The sequence below is a fragment of the Pyrus communis genome, chromosome 7 (genome assembly GCF_963583255.1).
Source record: "Pyrus communis chromosome 7, drPyrComm1.1, whole genome shotgun sequence".
Classification (NCBI taxonomy): Eukaryota; Viridiplantae; Streptophyta; class Magnoliopsida; order Rosales; family Rosaceae; genus Pyrus; species Pyrus communis.
This window is the reverse complement of record NC_084809.1, coordinates 13828482-13851569: the sequence shown is the minus strand read 5'-3', so window position 1 is coordinate 13851569 and position 23088 is coordinate 13828482. Positions and strand designations below refer to the sequence as shown.

General features: G+C 40.7%; 2 protein-coding genes and 1 pseudogene across 2 annotated transcripts; 2 read left to right on the top strand and 1 right to left on the bottom strand.

The window, feature by feature from the left end:
• The first annotated feature begins 12504 nt into the window (after positions 1 to 12504).
• Positions 12505 to 13033, top strand: LOC137740598 (basic blue protein-like). The gene is made up of 2 exons (XM_068480435.1): positions 12505 to 12688; positions 12825 to 13033. Exons 1-2 carry the CDS (start codon positions 12505 to 12507, stop codon positions 13031 to 13033), a joined length of 393 nt encoding a protein of 130 aa, XP_068336536.1.
• A 3485-nt stretch (positions 13034 to 16518) lies between these two features.
• LOC137740597 (basic blue protein-like) lies at positions 16519 to 17041 on the top strand. Its single transcript, XM_068480434.1, has 2 exons — positions 16519 to 16702; positions 16833 to 17041. The coding sequence occupies exons 1-2, from the start codon at positions 16519 to 16521 to the stop codon at positions 17039 to 17041; spliced, it is 393 nt and encodes a 130-aa protein (XP_068336535.1).
• A 4800-nt stretch (positions 17042 to 21841) lies between these two features.
• LOC137741026 (protein TIC 20-I, chloroplastic-like) lies at positions 21842 to 23088 on the bottom strand (annotated as a pseudogene).

Here is a 23088-nt window from a genome sequence, read left to right as displayed (position 1 = left end):
GAAAGGTGGCGATATATGATGTAGAGCAACTAGTGACTCAAATTATGGAGCGGTTAAACAAGCATAAGCTCCGTAGAAATAGGTTCTTAGAAATATGAAGACGCCATGTCTAATTGGTTACCCTTTCATGCGTTATTTTGTAGAAATAGTCAAATATGATACGTGAGATAACTTTTGAAAATGCTTTATAACTTTGTGTTTTATTCTCTGAAAATACATGAGATAACTTTCCCACCATTGCACTGCGCCTATGAAAAACAGTTTTCCCGTATTTCTGTTCAGCTTTTCTATATTTACAATTTTCGGCAAGGATTGTCGTTTGTATCTAAACTTTCCAATGAAAATGCTTCGTGTTTCACATGAGGCTAGCTTTTGCCGCAAAGAAAAGTTAATAATAATACACTACTATGAGCAAATCTCAAAACAAAACCAAAACAAAATTTTCTTAAATTTTTAGCATAAGATACACACAACATAATGTAACACGCATGCTTCATGCATATAAACCAACGTCATTCAAGCAATCCAAAGTAACATTCATGTCTTAAAAACTGAAAAATGAACTACTACAATTAAGGAAACACAATCGCTGATACGTGAGACTCTATTCTCCAAAACGCCCACTCACGAGTGGCACCGCATGATGTCTCGTATGGGAAACCAATTCCCGCATTGCCAACGGTCAAGTATTTGACGTCAAAATGGTATAAAATCATTACAAAATTTTCAATGGATCATCCACCCATTCAGTGATATCTCTAAAATGATACTGTAGACATCGAAATTTCGGTGAAATGAATGTTAACCAATAATTAAAATTTCAACGCTTACGTGTCACATAAATTTTACATGTAGCGTGTGACTCAACGAAAAATCGAAATAAATTGGAAAGGTCATCAAATAGGACACGTGTCAATATCTGGCAGAAATGATTTATTTCATCTGATTATTTAAATCCAAAAATCAAGTTTTGGAATTCTATAAATAGGAGGCCAAGGCATTCATTTCAGGGGGAGAAAAAGAAAGGAAGAAAGAGAGAAAGAAAGGAAGAAAGAAAGAAAGAAAGGAAGAAAGAAAGAAAGAAGGGAATTTACATCACACCAAAACCTTGAAGCCTTGAAACTCTAAAGCTCTCAAGCAAATCCCGAAGGATCAAGAAAACACTCTTCGTTCTTCGTCAAACCCTCCTTCAAGGTCAAGCCCCAACGGCCCTTGAAGAACTTCCGCCGACTCAAGATCAAGCCCCGACGGCCCCTTGAAGAAAGTGTTCATCATCCGTTCGTCCTAAGATCAAGCCCCAACGGCCCTTTGGATCAACAACCTCAACAAATCCACACATCCAATCAATCTTCAAGATTAGGCCCAAAAGCCCTTGAAGATCCGCTCATCCATCAACCCTCAAGATCAAGCCCCGACGGCCTCTTGAAGAAATCCATACACTCAGTCTTCAAGATTAGGCCTAAAAGCCCTTGAAGATCCGCTCATCCATCAACCCTCAAGATCAAGCCCCGACGGCCTCTTGAAGAAATCCACACAACCATTATTCAAGATCAAGCCCCGACGGCCCTTGAAGAAAGTGTTCATCGTTCATCATCCGTTCATTCAAGATCAAGCCCAAAAGCCCTTGAAGAAATCCACACAACCATTATTCAAGATCAAGCCCCGACGGCCCTTGAAGAAAGTGTTCATCATCCGTTCATCCTTAGATCAAGCCCCAACGGCCCTTTGGATCAACAGCTCATCCACAAACCTACACCCTACGAAGATAGAATCAGAGGATCAAATTACAAAGAGATTGTAACCCCAAAATCATTAAAAAATATATTTTGTACACGTATTCTTGTTTCTTGTTTCAGGAACTTTTCGTGTTTACAAATTTGGCACGCCCGGTGGGATCTTCTCTACCTCTCATCTCTGTCTACGTTCAAGATATTCAAGCACAATCCATGGCTTCAAACAAAGAACAAGTCATGACTATCGGCACTACCTCCATTGAAAAACAGCTGATTCAGATGAAGGAAACAATTGCAAGGCTGATAAAGACTGCAGAGGAGAAAAACTTGCAAACCGCCGGACTCATCAACCGTCTGGAGGCGCAACATGGTGTCATAGTGAAACCAAGCTCTCTTCCAACTAAGAGGACCGAAGAAGGCTTCAACCCAAATGCCTACGAACTCATGTCAAAGGCTGGGCATGACTTTGCTTCCTCTTCAAATCTTGGAAAGAAGGTTTCAAACACCGTCAACGACAAAGATCGCGACCTCACTGAGACTCAAAAGAAGTTGAAGGAGCATGATTATGGAGTTGACAACAACAAAGCTGGACTTGGCTTCACACCAAATGCACCCGTGAAGATTTCAAGCAAAGTGAAGAAAGCTAGCGCTCAACACATCAGCGTGAGCATTGAACAAGACCAAGAAGAGCCTAAACCCTCCCCTCGGACGTCGGTCTTCAATAGGATGAGCCATTCAAGCTCCAGAACTTCAGTGCTTAATCGCATTGGTGGTCAAGACCGAACCTCTGTCTTCAAGAGGCTTAACGCGCCGACATCCCAAAGCTCTGTTTTTGAAAGGTTGTTAAAACCTAAGAAACAAAGCAACACAGTTATCTCTCCTCTGCGACGATCAGCTTCAGAAAGATTTGAAGGTAATGAGAAGCCTTTTGGAAAGAGGAAGACAACCCCAAAGGGAGAAAAGCTCGATGGGTTAGGAGAAAAAGACGACGCTCGAAGCTTGATTCCTTCAAGGATGGAGCGCCAAGCAATCCTAGAGGTCGACACAAAAGGACCACTGAAGGTAAGGAGGCGCATCATCGTCCACACTGGCAAATCTTCATGCCAACAAACCCAAGAGAACGGCACTGAAGAGGAGATCCAAGATGTTTTCTACATCACGGTTCAAGAAGGTAAAGAAGACGAAAGCCCGAGGAAATACTCAGAGTCCCTACTCTCCGACGCTGACTCGAGCGGCAGTACAACCATGCAAGTCATGACCACTGGAGCAACTTCAATCGAGGAGCAGCTAGCTCAGATGAATGAAGCAATCGCAAAGCTCACACGGACTGTGGAAGAGAAGGACTTGCAGATTGCTGCACTTGTCAACCAACTAGATGCGCTGCCCGACGTGAAAGTCGACCCAAATATTGGCCTATTAAAGAAAGAAGACGACGAAGAAGAGGAGCCACCAGTGGAGAAAGTTGAAGAGAAGCCGAAGCTAGACCAAGCAACGGCATTCATGGGATCTCTCTCTATCCAGCAGCTACAGGAGATGATCGCAAGCACTGTCAAGACACAGTACGAAGGAAGCTCGCATGACTCCGCACTGTACTCAAAGCCTTACTCCAAGAAGATTGATGCTTTGAAGATGCCAAGGGGTTATCAGCCCCCAAAATTCATGCAGTTCGATGGAAAAGGCAACCCGAAGCAACATGTCGCCCATTTCATTGAAACTTGCAACAATGCTGGGACAGAGGGAGACTACCTCGTCAAACAGTTCGTGCGTTCGCTGAAAAGTAACGCTTTTGACTGGTACACTGACCTCGAACCCGAGTCTATCAACAGTTGGGACCAGCTAGAAAGGGAATTCCTCAACCGTTTCTACAGCACTCGTCGTACTGTAAGCATGCTAGAGCTGACCAGTACGAAACAGTGGAGAGATGAACCTGTCATCAACTACATAAATAGATGGCGCTCCTTAAGTCTGGATTGTAAAGATCGGCTTTCTGAAACCTCTGCCATTGAGATGTGCGTTCAAGGCATGCAGTGGGGACTACACTACATCCTTCAAGGCATCAAACCACGAACATTTGAGGAGTTAGCCACCCGCGCCCATGATATGGAGTTAAGCATCACCCGTCATGGGAAGAAAGAACAGATCGCCGACTACAAGAATGACAAAGTTTTGGGGCCAAAGGTGGATAAGGCTGCGTGGAAACCCACCAAGGAAGCAATGACGCTCAACACAACTCCAGTCAAAACCCATACACGAGGCAAGGCGATTCAAACCGAAGCTTTTCGTGATCAAGAAATACGTAGACGCACTTTGAAGGAGCTTGAGGAGAAGACTTATCCATTCCCCGACTCTGACGTGGTTGCCATGTTGAAAGACTTGCTTGACAAAAAGGTGATCGATCTACCTGAGTGCAAACGGCCGGAAGATATGAACCGTACTGACAGTCCAAGGTACTGTAAATTCCACCGCTTCATTAGTCATCCGACGGAAAAGTGTTTTGTGCTAAAAGATCTCATCATGAAGTTGGCTCAGAAAGGGATCATCGAGCTAGATCTTAATGATGTGGTGAAGTCAAACTATACCACCGTCACTTCTGGCTCTTTGAACTCAAAATCTTCACCTCAACCGCTGGGGGCATGCTCCAAAACCATGTCAGTCAAGTCAAGTGAAGATGAAGGATGGACTTATGTCACTCCAAAGAAAATGCACAAGAAACATAGGTCTCCTCCACAAGTTCACCAATCGGAAAGGGGGCAAAGCAGCTACCGTCAACCTTCAAAGCTACATGAAAGTGTTGAGGATGATGAAGTTATGACACAAAGATCGCCCGTTGCCATCACGATGCGCGATTTCTTCCCAAAAGACTTCTTCAATCACTCAATCAAGACTCCTTGCTATAAAGATTGCAAGGAATGCCTCTCTAAGATCGTTTGAAAAAATCATCAAAAAAAAAAAAAAAAACAAACGCTCCTCGTTCGCACGAGCCTAAAAGGCGACAACCAAAGCTCCTTATCCGCACGAGCCTAAAAGGTGACAACAAACGCTCCTGGCCCGCAAGAGCATAAACTGTGTACGGCAAAATCATCATCAAAACCATCACTCATTTGAACTACGTCATGACTTGATCCCTCCTCAACCAAGGGTACGTAGGCAACTTGAAACTTCAAGTACAGTCATATCAAAATAAATAAATAAATGTTTCATTAAAGAAAGTCAATTTTATTACAAAAGAAAAGAAAAAAAAATACATATGTTACTATGTATTAAAAAAAAATATATATATATATATATATTTATTCTCTACTCAAAAAAAAAAAATAATAATAATAAAATAATAAAAAAAAAATTATACATGTTAAAGTGGGTTTGCCTACACTTAAGACCCATGCCAACTCAAAGAAACAGAAGTTGGAAGTCCACAAAAAGGAGCAGCCCAAATCCAACCCAAGCAGCCATGTTTCAAAAGCCTACACTGGTCTCGGCCGGATCCAAGGCAAGCCCAAATCTCTCATGGTGGGCTGGATTGATGAAGACGAAGACCCATTTATTGAAGCACCCAGCTCTGGCCCTATCTTCTAAATCATTCTCGACATAGGTATCCGAAAGGGGCACGTCGTTCTCCTCCTCCATCTTCTTCTCGGTCGTCCGCTTGGCCGTAATGTCGCTCAACGCAACAACCATCAAACCCCCATCAACAAATTGATGACGACGATGATGAATCAAAGTTTTGAAGTCTGAACCAGAGTCACTTCGTGAATTCGCTTCGAAGTTTCCTATTGAATTGGCTTCAAAAGCTGCATCATCCAATCTGGTGCTTGTGAAGCTTGTTAATTACTTTTCGAAGATGGGCCTGTCGTACTTGATTCCAGATGCCCAGGTTCAGACCGAAGGAGATTCAGGCAAGCAGAGCGGTGCCTCTGGGAGTCACGTGGCTCCATCAGCTGCTGGTAATTCAAATGATCTGAAGGGTGATGACAAGTCAAAACCCATCTTAAAGTCTGCAGCCGAGGAATCAAGCGCCAAAAAAGGATCCACGCCTGTAAATGGTGCACCAGCTGGATCAAGTTTTCACACCAGTGATGCAAGGAAGGAGTCTAAGGAGCTTCCCAATGGTCTTCTCGCACTGTTTCTCTCTACTCACTCTAAGTTCTTCGCAAGCAGCATTTCCATGGCTCTCCGAGCTCTCGTGGCCAGTAAAGCCCTCCGATTAGGTCTTCAGAGCGAGCCCAGAATCCTCGCCCATTCTCGCGGCCTGCAGAGCCTTCTCGCTCCCCGACCTTCCCTACGACTTTGGCGCCCTGGAGCCTGCAATCAGCGGCGAGATCATGCAGATCCACCACCAGAAGCACCACCAGGCTTACGTCACCAACTACAACAAAGCTCTCGAGCAGCTCCACGACGCCATCGGCAAGGGCGACGCTGCTGCCGTTGTTAAGTTGCAGAGCGCCATCAAGTTCAGTGGCGGAGGTCATGTAAACCACTCGGTTTTCTGCAAGGAATCGCATCCCATCGACGACGACGATGAGGATCTCAGCTTCCTCGAGGAGCCCACCAACCACTGTGCAGAACCCACAAAGCGCCGCAACCGACCAAGGGGACGAAGAAAGTCGCCATTGCTGCTTCGGTCGGAATTGTGACTCTCGGAATGCTCTCCGGACCCGTCTGTCTTCCTCAAATCTTCCCGATCCAAGATCGAGACCGAGCTCTCCAACATCTGCGACGGCATTCTCAAGCTCCAGTGACTGCTCAGGCTATCGTTCCTCCGACTCCGATCGAGTTAAGGTTCGTCCAGTTCGCCGCCACAAGTTAAACCCTTAGAGCTTCAACCCAAGGAAGCTTCCAAGGTCGACTCGGCCTCTGTGCCTCAATGGCAAATCTATTACAGGAACCCGTGACCTCCACTCATTGCGATTTCACCACCGGAGGTTGCTTGGTTGCCAGAAGTCAAACCAAATTCCAAAAATCCCAAAAAAAACCCAAATCCCATCACAAAGTTCCCATCTTTCCTCTTTTCCGAGTTGTTTTCAGAAACGGTTTTTTTTTTTAGTGCGATCAAAACCCAGTACCCCATGGACACAAAGATCGGATCCCTCGACGTCTGCAAGCCGGCGTACACCGACGTCGGGAGCCTCCCCATTGGCGCCACTTCGGCAATCCAGAGCTCTGCCCCCTTTACCGATCCCAGCTCACCCACCAGCAACAGCAAAACCCGACACCAGCACCACCAAGCCACTGCTCCGATCGCACGGTCTAAATGAGATTGGATCTTCCAACTCTTCTTCTTGTTCTTCGACAACAATGGCGACGGAACTGGAAGAGCTAGTGGGATTTCTATCCTCTCCATCTCCAGCAGTGACAAAGGCAGCTGTTGATATCGTTCGGGGGCTAACCGGCTCCGACGACGGCCTGCAGTCTTTGGGCAATTATTCGAAGATTCTGCTTCCTTCGTTATCTCGTCTCGTAGCCGGAAACAAGGAGGTCGCGGAACCTGCAGCGGAAGCTCTTGTTAATCTTTCACAAAATTCAGGTCTAGCAGCTAAGATGGTTGACATAGAATGATTAACGTTGCTATGGACGTTTTGTATAAGCCAGGATCTAGCATTAGCCCGTTGCTGGTTATGCTTTTAGTTAATCTCACGCAGTTGGATGTCGGTGTTACTTGTTTACTGCAGACTGGAGACGAGATTCTAAAAGGGCATTGCGGATGAGCAATCAAGATGTATCTAGTGCTGTTGATTTTCTTGTTGAGCAGAAGACAAAGAGAGCCCAAAAACGGGAAGAAGATATTCAGCGACAAAATGAAATTATGGAGCAAAAGAAGTATGGGAACTCACTGCTGTGGATGTGCTTGGTGGTTGTGCTCGGTACTCGTGCTCAGTGGCTGTACTCCTTGCTTGTGCTCAATGGTGATGGTGGAGCTTTTCCCTTTGTCTCCTCACGCTGCCAACAAACCTCGAGCTCGTCACCCTAGCCACCATGATCAAAATCAACGAAGAGCTTCATTGACCGCTGTCAAACGACTAGCCGGTCTTCAAACTCGACGCCTTACACTCTGCCTCAAGCTCTGGCTGCTTCTGCACTTCCGCCATGGCTGCCGCCTGTGAATGTGATCAACAAAATCAAAGTTTGTCAACTCACACCCAAAGATCTCATCCGTCTGCTTGCCTCTGCTGCTGCCTTTGAATGTGATCAACAAAATCAAAGTTTGTCAACTCACACCCAAAGATTTCATCCGTCTGTTTGCCTCTGCTGCTGCCTTTGAATGTGATTGACAAAATCAAAGTTTGTCAACTCACACCCAAAGATCTCATCCGTCTGTTTGCCTCTGCTGCTGCCTTTGAATGTGATCAACAAAATCAAAGTTTGTCAACTCACACCCAAAGATCTCCTCCGTCTTCTCTCGGCCTCGGCCTGGGTTTTCACCCACAAACTCAGCCTTGCAGATCACCATATAAAAGAAAAAAAAAATGATGGAATCTGGCTGGACAGCACCATGCACAAAAAAAAAAAAAAAAAAAATATATATATATATATATATAATAAAAACAATGATGGTGCTTCTGGAACCATGTGCAAAAAGAAAAAATATATATATATATAATAAAGAAAAAAACAATGGTGGTGCTTCTGGCACCATCTGAAATATATATATATATATATATATATATATATATATATATATATATAAATAAATGGTGGATCAGTGCCACCGAAAGTAAAGAAAAGTAAAAAAAAAATAATAATAATAAATAATAAAATGAAAATGAATGATGATGGACGGTGATGTATATGTTTTATCTGTATTTAGCACAATACACTGAATAAAATAAAGCATGTCCATTAATCTCCAAGAAATTACAAGTGTGTACAAAAAAAAAAAAAAAAAAAAAAAAAAAAAAAAAAAGATGGAGCTTTCACAAAGGATGTTCACGTGAAGCCCCACTACGTGGCAAAACTCCAGGAGCGGGAGGCATCGAAGATAGAGCATTCGAGGCCTCAATACTTGGCCAAACGCTGGAAGACCCAGGAAAAATGTGCCTCTGGAGGAAAGACGAAAACCTTTGACGGTCACTTTGAATCCGACCTTCAGACTCTTGCAGCTCATCAAGCTTCCTCTTCATGCCCGACGAATAGTTATTTGCAAGCACATGCAAACTTCTATTCTCGTACTTAAGCAGTTTGATCTCTTGCTTAAGACTTTCCACCTCCGCCATCAAGGATTCAACTTGGCGGGAGCGAGCAAGTAGGCGTTGGCCCATGTTGGACACAGAGCCTGCGCACTGGACACTGAGAGCGAGGGACTCTTGAACGGCCAACTCATCAGACCGTCCTGAAAGCAGCCGACTATCTTCAGGAGTGAGGAGGTTCCTAGCTACTATCGTAGCTGTTGTTGCGTCCTTCATCACAGAGTCTTCACCTGTAAGAGGACCGTTAGAAGATAAAAAAGAAGGGCGCCATACATTACCTTGACGGGGCACAATCGGATCGCTGCTGAGACTCAAATCTAAGCAAAGGTTCGATGAGTTAGTCATTTTTCAAAGGTGTTCAAAGAGAAGGGATAAAAAATTTCAAAGGGTCGGAGACAATTTTTCAAGAATGGGCAATCTTCAGAGTGTGAATGTTGGGGTGATCAATACCGCTCTATAAAAAGCCAAACGACACGACCACCGATTCAAAAATCCAGATTTTCCAGCGTGAAGTTCGGCGACGCGTTCGCGGCTTTTCAGAAAACGCGTTCAACTTTGTCAAAAGATATCTGACAAAGTCGAGAACACGTGGAGGCCATCATCGCAACTACACGTCTTTAGCCGACAAGCGCAAAGTTCGGCAACGCTTTCTCTGCTTTTCAGAAAACGCGTGCAACTTTGTCAAAAGTGGCGTTCGTTCAGAAATCGAAGAGGCGTCGTTCAGAAATCGAAGAGGCGTCGTTCAGATATCGAAGAGACGTTTGTCGACAAGGGTAAAAGAACAAGACCACCACTTGCTATTAAGAAATCCCTATACATGTCGACCTTCGTCTCTTATGGCAAGGCAGACCTGAAGAAAATGCTCAACTCTTCCTCACCTCTGAGGGCGCACTCCCAGCAAAGCCTCTCGAAATACACAATTCTTCTTCTTCCCTTGAGAAAACCTATTCAACCTTTGAAGATACCAGATGCCTGGAGTACAGATGACCCAGGAGGAAACGATAGATTGAAGCATGTGCTGATTCATTCACCGCTTCTTCAAAAGCAAAGGTATCTCATATCATCAAAGGCGAAAGCATAGGTATCTCATATCATGCTTTTTCCCTATCTTTTCCTTTGCCCTTGTTCTCACCTGCCAAGACAAGGACAGAGGAAGCAATATGTCGGAACCTCCACTCAAACCAGTTGCCACCAAGAAGTGAAGCACCATTTAAATGCAAAGGTTGCATTCAACTCCTGCATCGGAGGACAAATACTACAAGAGAAGAGGCTAAACCTGCATAAGGAAATACCACTTCTGCAAAGGGGAGCAAGTAAGGCAAGTGAAAATGATACATCGAAGCATGTGGAGACAAGCACAACAAATATATGTGTTGATTCATTCGCTGCTTCTTCGAAAGCAAAGGTATCTCATATCATGCTTTTTCCCTGTCTTTTCCTTTGTCCTTGTTCTTACTCGCATGGCAAAGTGAAAGAAGCAATCAGCCGGCACTTGGAGTCAGTCTTCCGATCTGGAACCGACTACCTGGAATCTATTCCTGATTGCTTACCTAGTATTGCTCTCGAGTAGTCATCTTCAACGGTTGATACACTGCCAGAGAAGGGACAAGGAAACTTCAATCTTTCCGATTCGTATTCAATACGAATGGGAAAGATTGAACAAAGAAACAGGTCAGCACCTCCACCTCGTACTTGCCTGCCATATCCTGAAACCGCTCGTAGACCTTCGGGGGGAGACCAAAAGAATCCTGCTGCCCAGTTCAAGAGTAGCACAAAGGAAAATCAACGAGCGGAGGAGACCAGAAGAATCCTCCAGCCCAGTTCAAGATCAAGCCTCAATGGCCCTTGAAGAAATCACAAGTCCGATTCAAAATCAAGTGTTCACCACCCTTGAATCAAATTCAACTCCAGATAAAAGGAGTAAGTTCAGACCTTCGGAGGAGACCAAAAAAATCTTCCAGCCCAGTTCAAGATTAAGCTTGTGGAAAATCAACGATTGGAGGAAACCAGAAAATCTTCCAGTCGAACTCAAGATCAAGCCTCGATGGCCCTTGAAGAAATTTCCAGCTCAATTCAAGATCAAGCCCCGACGGCCCTTGGGTTGACATCTACATTAAGGGACTTCAAAACGCATCTTCTACACGTGACAAGCACATGTCAACGACGCGCCTTGAAGTGGGGGCATTTGTAGACATCGAAATTTCGGTGAAATGAATGTTAACCAATAATTAAAATTTCAACGCTTACGTGTCACATAAATTTTACATGTAGCGTGTGACTCAACGAAAAATCGAAATAAATTGGAAAGGTCATCAAATAGGACACGTGTCAATATCTGGCAGAAATGATTTATTTCATCTGATTATTTAAATCCAAAAATCAAGTTTTGGAATTCTATAAATAGGAGGCCAAGACATTCATTTCAGGGGGAGAAAAAGAAAGGAAGAAAGAGAGAAAGAAAGGAAGAAAGAAAGAAAGAAAGGAAGAAAGAAAGAAAGAAGGGAATTTACATCACACCAAAACCTTGAAGCCTTGAAACTCTAAAGCTCTCAAGCAAATCCCGAAGGATCAAGAAAACACTCTTCGTTCTTCGTCAAACCCTCCTTCAAGGTCAAGCCCCAACGGCCCTTGAAGAACTTCCGCCGACTCAAGATCAAGCCCCGACGGCCCCTTGAAGAAAGTGTTCATCATCCGTTCGTCCTAAGATCAAGCCCCAACGGCCCTTTGGATCAACAACCTCAACAAATCCACACATCCAATCAATCTTCAAGATTAGGCCCAAAAGCCCTTGAAGATCCGCTCATCCATCAACCCTCAAGATCAAGCCCCGACGGCCTCTTGAAGAAATCCATACACTCAGTCTTCAAGATTAGGCCTAAAAGCCCTTGAAGATCCGCTCATCCATCAACCCTCAAGATCAAGCCCCGACGGCCTCTTGAAGAAATCCACACAACCATTATTCAAGATCAAGCCCCGACGGCCCTTGAAGAAAGTGTTCATCGTTCATCATCCGTTCATTCAAGATCAAGCCCAAAAGCCCTTGAAGAAATCCACACAACCATTATTCAAGATCAAGCCCCGACGGCCCTTGAAGAAAGTGTTCATCATCCGTTCATCCTTAGATCAAGCCCCAACGGCCCTTTGGATCAACAGCTCATCCACAAACCTACACCCTACGAAGATAGAATCAGATGATCAAATTACAAAGAGATTGTAACCCCAAAATCATTAAAAAATATATTTTGTACACGTATTCTTGTTTCTTGTTTCAGGAACTTTTCGTGTTTACAGATACAAAATCATCATAAATTAATGCGATTTCATAAATTGACCCCGATTATAAGTTGAAATACACAAGCATAGAAGAATAAGGAATATTTACAGTAATAATTATTCAGTAAATGTGATAATTATTAGTTACGGAAATATCATATGGCATTTGGAGAAGCAAACCAAAACGTACGAATTGATTGCGTAATAGGCTCAATGTTGTATATATAAATGGATTTGTAATGTGGTTTTGTATTTTGGGGTTGATCGTGAAAGGTTAAGGTTACATACATACTTAGTTTGTGGAACGATCAAAGATGGCAGTTGGAATGCACAAAATTTTGGTGATTGGAATCGGCATTTTTGTCAGCTGTTTGCTGCTCCAATGCGGACAAGTTGATGCAAAAGAATATATAGTGGGGGATGAGAAAAGATGGAGCCCTGATGCCAACTTAACCCAGTGGACTGAGGGCAAGAAGTTCAAGGCCGGAGATGTTTTGGGTAAAATTACTGAAATTTGGTTTTCTTTTCAATTCGTGTTCATGCGTCCGATTCCTCAAGTTTCTATATTACTATATTTGATTAGCAGCTGGTTTGTTTACTAATTCAATGTATTTTTTTTTTTTTTTGAAAACAGTTTTCAAATATAATAGAGATCCCTTTCTCATGGTAGCTGCTGTACGGGACAAGTATTTGTTCGAGAAGTGCGACTTATATGCCGGTGCGATAAACATATACCGTTCAGGAAACGATTATGTGGTATTGGAGAAGGGCACAACCTACTTCGCACCTTATTTGACTCCCTATTGTGAAAATGGAATGAAACTTACAATTGATGTGGAGTAACTATCTATTATAATTATAAACATGCATGATGTAGTTTGTTTATCAAACAGACTCCATTGTTAATTATGTCATACAAGAAAGACATTATATATGATGAAGAAATAATTGGAGCTAGTTGTATGGGTTTTTGTTCTTGTTCGTTCCCAAAGCCAGTGTTTGATCACTAGCGTCGCCAATATTTAATAAATATGTCAATCATTTCAACTATTTCAACAATCAAAATTTGTTAATTCCGCATTCCGGCCATTTCCCATGAAAAAAAAAAAACACTCAGTTTGTTTATTAAAAAATAAGAAAAAGGGCGGTTTGGGCAGGAGTACAAACTTAAAAATTAAAAATTAAAAACACCAAAATAAATCAAACTCCATACAAACTAGAAAATATGCCCGCGCGTGTTGCTGCGGGACTTGAATGCACCAACCTTAAATGCATGAATAAAGGCTCATGAATAAATTAAACATAATCATGAATGAACAACGGGATACATGAGTGAAAGGGGTCGGTAAGATAAGCAGCTTGGTTTTTATATACATTCAACATAGCTGATATGAAAAGACATTGTACAATTAATAAGACGAAGTTGAACGTTTTTTATTACAAAAGATGTGGTTGCAAAAAATCCTCTATTTCCATAAGAGACAAAAGCAACATGCAATTCACACATATATTGCCTCTGAAGTTAAGATGGCAAATATATATGTTCTGCGGGCCAGCTGCCTGTTTTAGCAGTTAACAAAAAACATTAAAAGTGTTTCGTTTTTGTTTCAGTAACTAAGCTTTCAAGCACTAATGTTCAAAGAAAAAAAAAATGCAGGACGCCTATTTCCGTGAGAAACAGATGCAAAATATATGTTCTGCAGGCCAGTTGCCTGTTTTAGCAGTTAACAAAAAACATTAAAAATGTTTCGTTTTTGTTTCAACAACTAAGCTTTCAAGCACTAATGTTCAAAGAAAAAAAAAATGCAGGACGCCTATTTCCGTGAGAAATAGAAGCAAGATGCAGTCCCCACATATTTTGCCCTTGCAGTTAAATGGCAAAATATATGGCCTGTTAAAAACTATATTCAAATTTAGATAAAATTCGCATGAGTCATCCATAATTAGACTTATATTAACATTTTTCATCCATGGTTTACATTCTTGGTTACAATTATATTACACTTCTAAACTTTCTTGGTCGTCACTTCAGAACTTCAGAACTTCAGAACTTCTATAACATCCCACATCGTCCAGGGAAGTGATCCTTATATGTATATTCTCATCCTTACCTAGCACGAGGCCTTTTGGAAACTCACTAGCTTTGGGTTCCGTAGGAACTCCGAAGTTAAGCGAGAAGGGGCTAGAGCAATCCCATGATGGGTGACCCACTGGGAAGTTGCTCGTGAGTTCCCAAAAACAAAACCGTGAGGGAATGGTAAGCCCAAAGCGGACAATATCGTGCTACGGTGGTGGAGCGGGCCCGGGAAGTAGTCCCCCGGGTCGGGATGTGACAATTTGGTATCAGAGCCTAACCCTGGCCGCGTGTGTGCCGACGAGGACGTCGGGCCCCTAAGGGGGGTGGATTGTAACATCCCACATCGCCCAGGGGAGTGATCCTTATATGTATATTCTCATCCTTACCTAGCACGAGGCCTTTTGGGAACTCACTAGCTTCGGGTTCCGTAGGAACTCCGAAGTTAAGCGAGAAGGGGCTAGAGCAATCCCATGATGGGTGACCCACTGGGAAGTTGCTCGTGAGTTCCCAAAAACAAAACCGTGAGGGAATGGTAAGCCCAAAGCGGACAATATCATACTACGGTGGTGGAGCAGGCCCGGAAAGTGATCCGCCTCGGGGCAGGATGTGACAACTTCCGTCTTTTATTTTTCATCATATACATGCTTCTCTGTTACAATTTGGAAAAATAAAAGTTGTTAATGTAAATGAATAACGATTTTAGTGAAGAGAGTGATTTTCCTAATTGCTAAAGTAATTGAGTAAATTTATGTGGTACTCAAATGCATTTAATATGATTCATTAAAATAAAAATTGCAAGCTACCTTTTATCGTCGGTCAGCAACCTTCTACAAACTTTATTTTGGTGCCAGCACAAACAGTCGCAACCTTCGCAAATAACAATTGACAAAAAACAGTCCAGATTCAAGATAAATCTTCAATGACAATCATATGATAAAATCTGCCATTCTTCCAGTAGCATCCTTGCAATAAATAAAAAAGAAAAAGACAGCCATTAAGTTGCTTTCCTTCCAAGTTCAATTCATCCACCATACATAAAATAACTACAGGGAGGAAATGGAAAAAATCCAAAATCATAAATTTCCTGGAGATATTTTCGATAACAATTGCCTAGAATACTAAAGTTTCAACGCTAAGCATTTGGAATTAGCTTAAGTGATGAGGAAAGGTGGCGATATGTGATGTAGAGCAACTAGTGACTCAAATTATGGAGCGGTCAAACAAGCATAAGCTCCGTAGAAATAGGTTCTTAGAAATATGAAGACGCCATGTCTAATTGGTTGCCCTTTCATGCGTTATTTTGTAGAAATAGTCAAATATGATACATGAGATAACTTTTGAAAATGCTTTATAACTTTGTGTTTTATTCTCTGAAAATACATGAGATAACTTTCCCAGGAGATTATTATTTGTCCACCATTGCACTGCGCCTATGAAAAACAGTTTTCCTGTATTTCTGTTCAGCTTTCCTATATTTACAATTTTCGGCAAGGATTGTCGTTTGTATCTAAACATTCCAATGAAAATGCTTCATGTTTCGCATGAGGCTAGCTTTTGCTGCAAATAACAGTTAATAATAATACACTACTACGAGTAAATCTCAAAACGAAGCCAAAACAAAATTTTCTTAAAATTTTTAGCGTAAGATACACACAACATAATGTAACATACATGCTTCATGCATATAAACCAACCTCATTCAAGCAATCCAAACTAACATTCATGTCTTAAAGACCAAAAAAATGAACTACTACAATTAAGGAAACACAATCGCTGATATGTGAGACTTTATTCTCCAAAACGCCTACTCACGAGTGGCACCGCACGACGTCTCATATGGGAAACCAATTCCCGTATTGGCAATGGTCAAGTATTTGACGTCAAAATGGTATAAAATAATTACAAAATTTTCAATGGATCATCCACCCATTCAATGATATCTCTAAAATGGTACAAAATCATCATAAATTAATGCGATTTCATAAATTGATCCCGATTATGAGTTGAAATACACAAGCATAGAAGAATAAGGAATATTTACAGTAATAATTATTCAGTAAATGTGATAATTATTAGTAATAATTATTAGTTACGGAAATATCATATGGCATTTGGAGAAGCAAATCAAAACGTACGAATTGATTGCGTAATAGGCTCAATGTTGTATATATAAATGGATTTGTAATGTGGTTTTGTATTTTGGAGTTGATGTTAAGGTTACATACGTACTTTCTTTGTGGAACGATCAAAGATGGCAGTTGGAATGCACAAAATTTTGGTGATTGGAATCGGCATTTTTGTCAGCTGTTTGCTGCTCCAATGCGAACAAGTTGATGCAAAAGAATATATAGTGGGGGATGAGAAAAGATGGAGCCCTGATGCCAACTTAACCCAGTGGACTGAGGGCAAGAAGTTCAAGGCCGGAGATGTTTTGGGTAAAATTACTGAAATTTGGTTTTCTTTTCAATTCGTGTTCATGCGTCCGATTCCTCAAGTTTCTATATTACCATATTTGATTAGCAGCTGGTTTGTTTACTAATTCATTGTATTTTATTTTGAAAACAGTTTTCAAATATAATAAAGATCCCTTTCTCATGGTAGCTGCTGTACGGGACAAGTATTTGTTCGAGAAGTGTGACTTATATGCCGGTGCGATAAACATATACCGTTCAGGAAACGATCATGTGGTATTGGAGAAGGGCACAACCTACTTCGCACCTTATCTGACTCCCTATTGTGAAAATGGAATGAAACTTACAATTGATGTGGTGTAACTATATATTATAATTATAAACATGCATGATGTAGTATGTTTATCAAACTGACTCCATTGTTAATTATGTCATACGAGAAAGACATTATATATAATGAAGAAATAATTGGAGCTAGATGTATGGTTTTTTTGTTTTTGTTTGTTCCCAAAGCCAGTGATTGATCGCCAGCGTCGCCAATATTTAATAAATATGTCAATCATTTCAACTATTTCAACAATCAAAATGTGTTAATTCCACATTCCGGCTATTTCTCATGATAAAATGCAAAAATAGAAGTGGAAGAATACACAAATTATATACATCTAAAAAGTTCAATATTTAAAAAACAGTAAGCATAGAATCATAATGAGGAGGATTTTGATGATAGACTAAATTCTTCTTATTCATGAATCATGATCCTTGTATTGGATTAGACATAAACTAAATTATTTAATCTCGTTGTATCTAGTTTATTTCTTTTCTTTGTATGTATCCCCTCAAAAATGCTCCAATTCGTTGTAAATTTAAGTACACCATTTCGATAAGTATACCACTATGAAACCAAAAAAGAAAAAAACACACAATTAATAAAAGTAATATAAAAAACCACCTAGGGCCGCCGAGGACCGCTTAGGTGCCGCCTAGCTCTCCGCCTAGGGCCGCCTAGCTTCTAGCCGATTTTTCCAAACACCTTGCCCAAAATCGGGGTGGGACTCCACCGCACATCGCTACCTAGGCCGATCTTTAGAACAATGCTTTTTTTAGCCCATTAAAATTATTCCATGAAAAGACGTAGGGGCCACCTCATCCGACAGATTTGGTTTTATTGGTTTTTTCAGTTTGTATGCATGGATTGCAACTTGCAAGCATGAAAGGCAACACAAAAACATAGAATAATGCTAAAGAGATTAAATTCCTAAATTAAATGATGTGTCACTAATAAGAAGTAAGTACGTTAATCAACACTTGGTTAATAATCCAATGATTTACAACCACATCATTTAATTTGTAAATTTAATTTAAAAAATTTGGTCTCCTAACATTACCCAAAACACATGGTGATGTTAGACTAAAAACGACATGCCCAACTAATTGGATTAAATATAAAAATTAGAGCACAAAGTTTTCATATTTTTAATATTATTTTTTAATTTTTATGTTTTATCTTAGGGAGAATTTTAATTCAACCAAAATTTAATAGGTTAATGTTTACATCATTGAATTCATCGACACTGTTCTATGTAATATCTACTGTTTTCTTATCTAGAAACATCGAGTAGGTTAAAACATCGTCTTACATCATCATATTAATGGTTTTCTAATCTCGTCCCAATAGGATATTTGTTTACTATTGGGGAGAGGCAATAATGTGCACGTTATTATCATTTGCAAGACGTAACTGTGAGAAGAAATTTCATGCATGCAAGAAGTTACGATGGCATTAACTCAGGCTATAAATCGAGTTGGATTTGAATCACATGAGTAGGTAAAGACTTGGTAAAAGCTCGTTTGAAGTGCTTTTAAAATGACTGAAAATGTTTTTAGTAAAAATATTTTTGAAATTAATTCTTAGTAAAAAAATACAAGTAAACTTGGAAAAGCATTTACATTGCTTGATGAAAGAAGCATCAGTGCTTCTTGCAAAAAGCACTTAGGGTTTTTTGTGAAAATATTTTTGGAACCAATTCTTAATAAAAAATGCAAGTAAACCTAGAAAAGCATTGCTTCTTGTAGAAAGCACTTTGGTTTTTTTGTGAAAATATTTTTGGAACCAATTCTTAGTAAAAAATGCAAGTAAACCTGGAAAAATATTTACAGTGCTTCTTGCAGAAAGCACTTCAGTTTTTTTACGAAGAAACGTCCTCACATTCCCATTCCCCCATTTCACACAGTTGACCCCTCTTCCTTGTCCACGCTCTCGGATGATTTCTTCGTTAATGGAGAAACGTCCTCACCTGAGAGAGAGAGAGAGAGAGAGAGAGAGACTGGTTCGCCTTCGCCCACAACTCCAACTCCCGCAGCGCAGACTTGTCGTGGACTCGATTTCGAGATATCTTTGGAGATACCAAAAGAACTGAGTTGTTGGTGGGTTTAATTCATAAAAACCAATACAGGTCCTCAAAGGGATGAGCTAGAAATTGGCTATTTAGTTCCTTGAATTTTAAGAATACGCCGGACTCTGAGTAATCAGGTTTCCTCAACTTAATTTGTTTAGCCAGCATATCCTTAATTAAGGTTTTGAATATGGTGGAGTTTAAAGTATTTGAGTTCTCTTTGCTATTTTAATATCATTTTCAAATTGTGAAAGACTGATTAATGTGGATATGCTTCTTAATAATTATTAACACGAGCAACATTTTGGATTTAAATCATTTATTATTGTTTAACTGCACAATGTTTGTTCTGATTGCACTGATATTTAGTGTGTTTCAATATACCAACTAATGCAGTAAGTGAAGAGGCAGCTGAGGTAACCTACTTTAACTAATCATTGTCAAGCAGCTGTGCGTGCGACTTCATCCTTAGTGTTGATAACCTTGTTTGCTTGAGTGAAAATTATTCTGTTGCTTCGAAGTAGGATTAAGATGGCTAGATCCATGCCTATATGTTTTGCATAGAGTTGTCTTGCATGGTTTTGTGTCTTTACTACATTGAATGCAGAAATGTTTTACAGCGGGTTAATTTGTACTCCGTAACTTATTATCCTCAAGATACATTCTTATGTTTATGTAAATTTGGTGATATCAACCTTTTAAAACTGGGGAAGCTCATGCTTGCTTTCTGAAATAAGAAGTTGTTTGATTCTGTTTGCTCTTTGAAATAAATTGTTTGATTTGATTATATGTTGTTTGATTGTGTATAGGAACTGCTGTTTGAAAAAGAATCTGTTGCTGCCAATATCAAGAGACCAATACATATTTCCTTTAATGCTATTTGAATATTTCTTTTTGCTTGTTGTTGTTGCTGCTGAGACCAATATCAAGAGACTAATTCAGTAATTCTACTTGAGTTCTTCAATTTTTTTATTTTTTTATTTTTTGTGTTGCATGCAACTTTATATAAACAGTTTTAGAAGATGTATTTGAATGCATAATGATTTAGTGTTCAAATAATTTAGTATTCGGAACCGTAAACCGACAAGGACTGAGTCAGAACTGGTGTAGACCAAATCGTACAATTCTAGTAATAAATTTAAGTAGAACCGAACCGTTGATATTTTAAGATTCCGATTTCGATTTAGGGGTAAAACCACACCAAACTGTACCGTACCCACCCTTAGGGTGTGTTTACGTGTTCGTAATCGGAATCAAAAGTCGGAGTGTGATTCCGGGTTATTCTTGTGTTTACCAAAACTTGAAGGAATCAAAATGAGTGGGGTCCACTCGAAAGATAGGAATTGAATTCCGAATTTTGGGGGAATTGAACTCCTGAGTAGGAGGTGTCATTTGAGTTCCGGGACAAAGGAGGAATCCGGAATACAAGTTTCTACCCATTATAACCCCATCTAATTCCTGAAAAACTCCAAATCTGCCACTCAAATCAACAAACCCAGACCTCTCTGCCTGCCTCCCTTTCACCTCCCCGTGCCCAGTGAACCAATCTCAAGAATCCTAGGGCGTCTTCAGATATCGTAGTGAGCTGGTTGTTCTTTGGTTGTGGCATCGTGGTTGTGTGGGGATGGAGGTGCGACGCGCAAGAGAGATCAATGGATGCAAAGGAAATGATGATGAAGGATCCACAGAAAATAAAATGGAGGAGGAGGGAGAGAGTGGTGGCGGTAGCCGCTGGTGAGGACTGGCGAAGGATACTGGGGAGAAGAGAAATGACGTTAAAAATTAAGTTTCAAAAGGTAGAAAACTTGGGCTGCTGGCTTGGGAAGTTATTGGTTGGGTATAAAAAAATTAGGTTTGAAAAGGTCAAAATAAAATAGTTTCTCTCACCTTTACATTCTAGGTGCAAATAAGTTTCTCTGCCTCCACCTTTACATTCAGGTTGTCCCGATCCAAGTTGTACTCTTACCTTTACAGTCTGGGTGCAAATAAGTTTCTCTGCCTCCACCAAACGGCTAGCCGCTAGGTATGAAGTTTACATTGAGGCCCACACTTCATGCTTTTGGTCGCCAGTGGTCCATTCATGATCTCAAGATGCAAATCAGCCCAAACCCCAACCCTCCCATAGTCAGGGGTTTGTTTTTTGATCGGACGATAAATTTTGTTAAATTAAATATTATATTAGCTACCGATGGGGTTTAAACCCACGTCGTTATGCCAGGGTTCAACTTATTTCCACCACTATGGTAAAGGGCCGTTTGCCCACATTTAGCATTTAAAATATGGATATAGGTGAAAATATCAATATTGATATTTTTTTTTGTCAAATGATAGAATTTGTTAGATTAGCCATTGACGAGTTTTGAACCCACATTGTTATGCAAGAGCTCAACACATTTCTACCACTATGGTAAAAGGACACTTGTCAATATTGATATTGATATCAATTCCCTTCAACAAAAATTATGAAAATTGCAATGAGTGGGTATATCAACTCATTCAAATTTAGTCTAAATTAGAGATTTTTTTTTTTAAAAAAAAAAAAATTCAAAAGTTCCAAATTTGCATTGAGTTATGGCAAAATTTGTGTGGTGGATCGATATATATAATCGATATTCATTAATTTTCCTACATCTCGCCGATATAGGGTAAAATTTGCATTTCACCCCCTTTCCATATCAATCCTTAATTTTTCATCGATATGTTACACACTGACACCGCCCACATCAAAGAAAAAGAAAAGGAAATCGAAATGGGCATAAAATTAGAATAGAAAAACAACAAAACACCTTAATTCTGATTAACAATGAAATAAGCAAACAAGACCTGAACGAGAAGTCAGCTAGAACACACACCAAGCTGATTCAATTAAAACATTTACACAATTGTTGATTTTCGAAAAACTGCTTCGGCAAACAAGTTTTCATCTCGTACAACAAAATCCAAACAATGCGAAGACAACATTCTTTATGAGTTTCTCTTGTGCTTTCGTTCACTCTATTAGTCATATGGAATTTGAATATATGCAGCATCACAGACGAAGGAGATATCAGCATACATGCCAGCAAGAGCACAACGTATGGCCTCCAACACGGTAAAAAGGTAAGCAAATGCAATGGCCGTCCAGAAGTGCATCCTAACCTTACCCCAGTAGACAGCAAGCGGCATCCAACGGCTCACAGTCCCTATCACCTGCAAGGTAATCTCCAGCAACATGCCTATCACCACATGAAATCTGAAGAAATGAGGCCATTCCTTTCTCCTCACAACTCCCAGATACGCAACGAAAAAGTATGCCATCAAGAACCAGCTGGGCAACCTCCCAATGGCCCCAAGGAACGGGTATGTTAAGAATTCAAAGTCCTCCAGGAAAGGGTGTAAATGATACGCTGTCTCAGCATACATCCATGTCTCATGTAGGGGCATCAAATAGGGGAGACAGGCTAATGTCCTCCACCACCACTTTGGCTTCTTAGTCATTGGAGGGAACCGAAAACTGTATGGAACATCCTTAGATGCTTGAGGAGCCATTCGAGATTCGTATCTACTTTTCAATGCAGGGATTGTGCGTAACAAGCTACCATGCCTCTGCTGAAAAATGGGCTCGATGCAGCACAGGGGTTCAAAAGTGGCATAACTAGGACAAAATAGATGTCGAATCAAAACCCGCACTCAACTCAACATTGGTTTGGCAAATGATACGTGAAATTCTATTTGAGCACATACGTATTTTTGTGTCAGTAAATGATAGCCGGTGAAGTGTGTGTCAAGCACATTAACAGAGATAGGATTGAGAGCTACACACTGATGTACTTTTCATACCGAAATTAAACAACCAGGACATTCACAATGAAATATACGACCGAGAGACTTACCTTCTTGGCGAGCTCTCCATGACCTGACGCATGGAAACACAGTCGCCTTAATCGGAAAACGGGAAGCACATGACAAGACAGGGCCACCAGAAATCAATGGCTTACACTCTCCGAAATTCACAGAACTACACCCGGCGGGCAT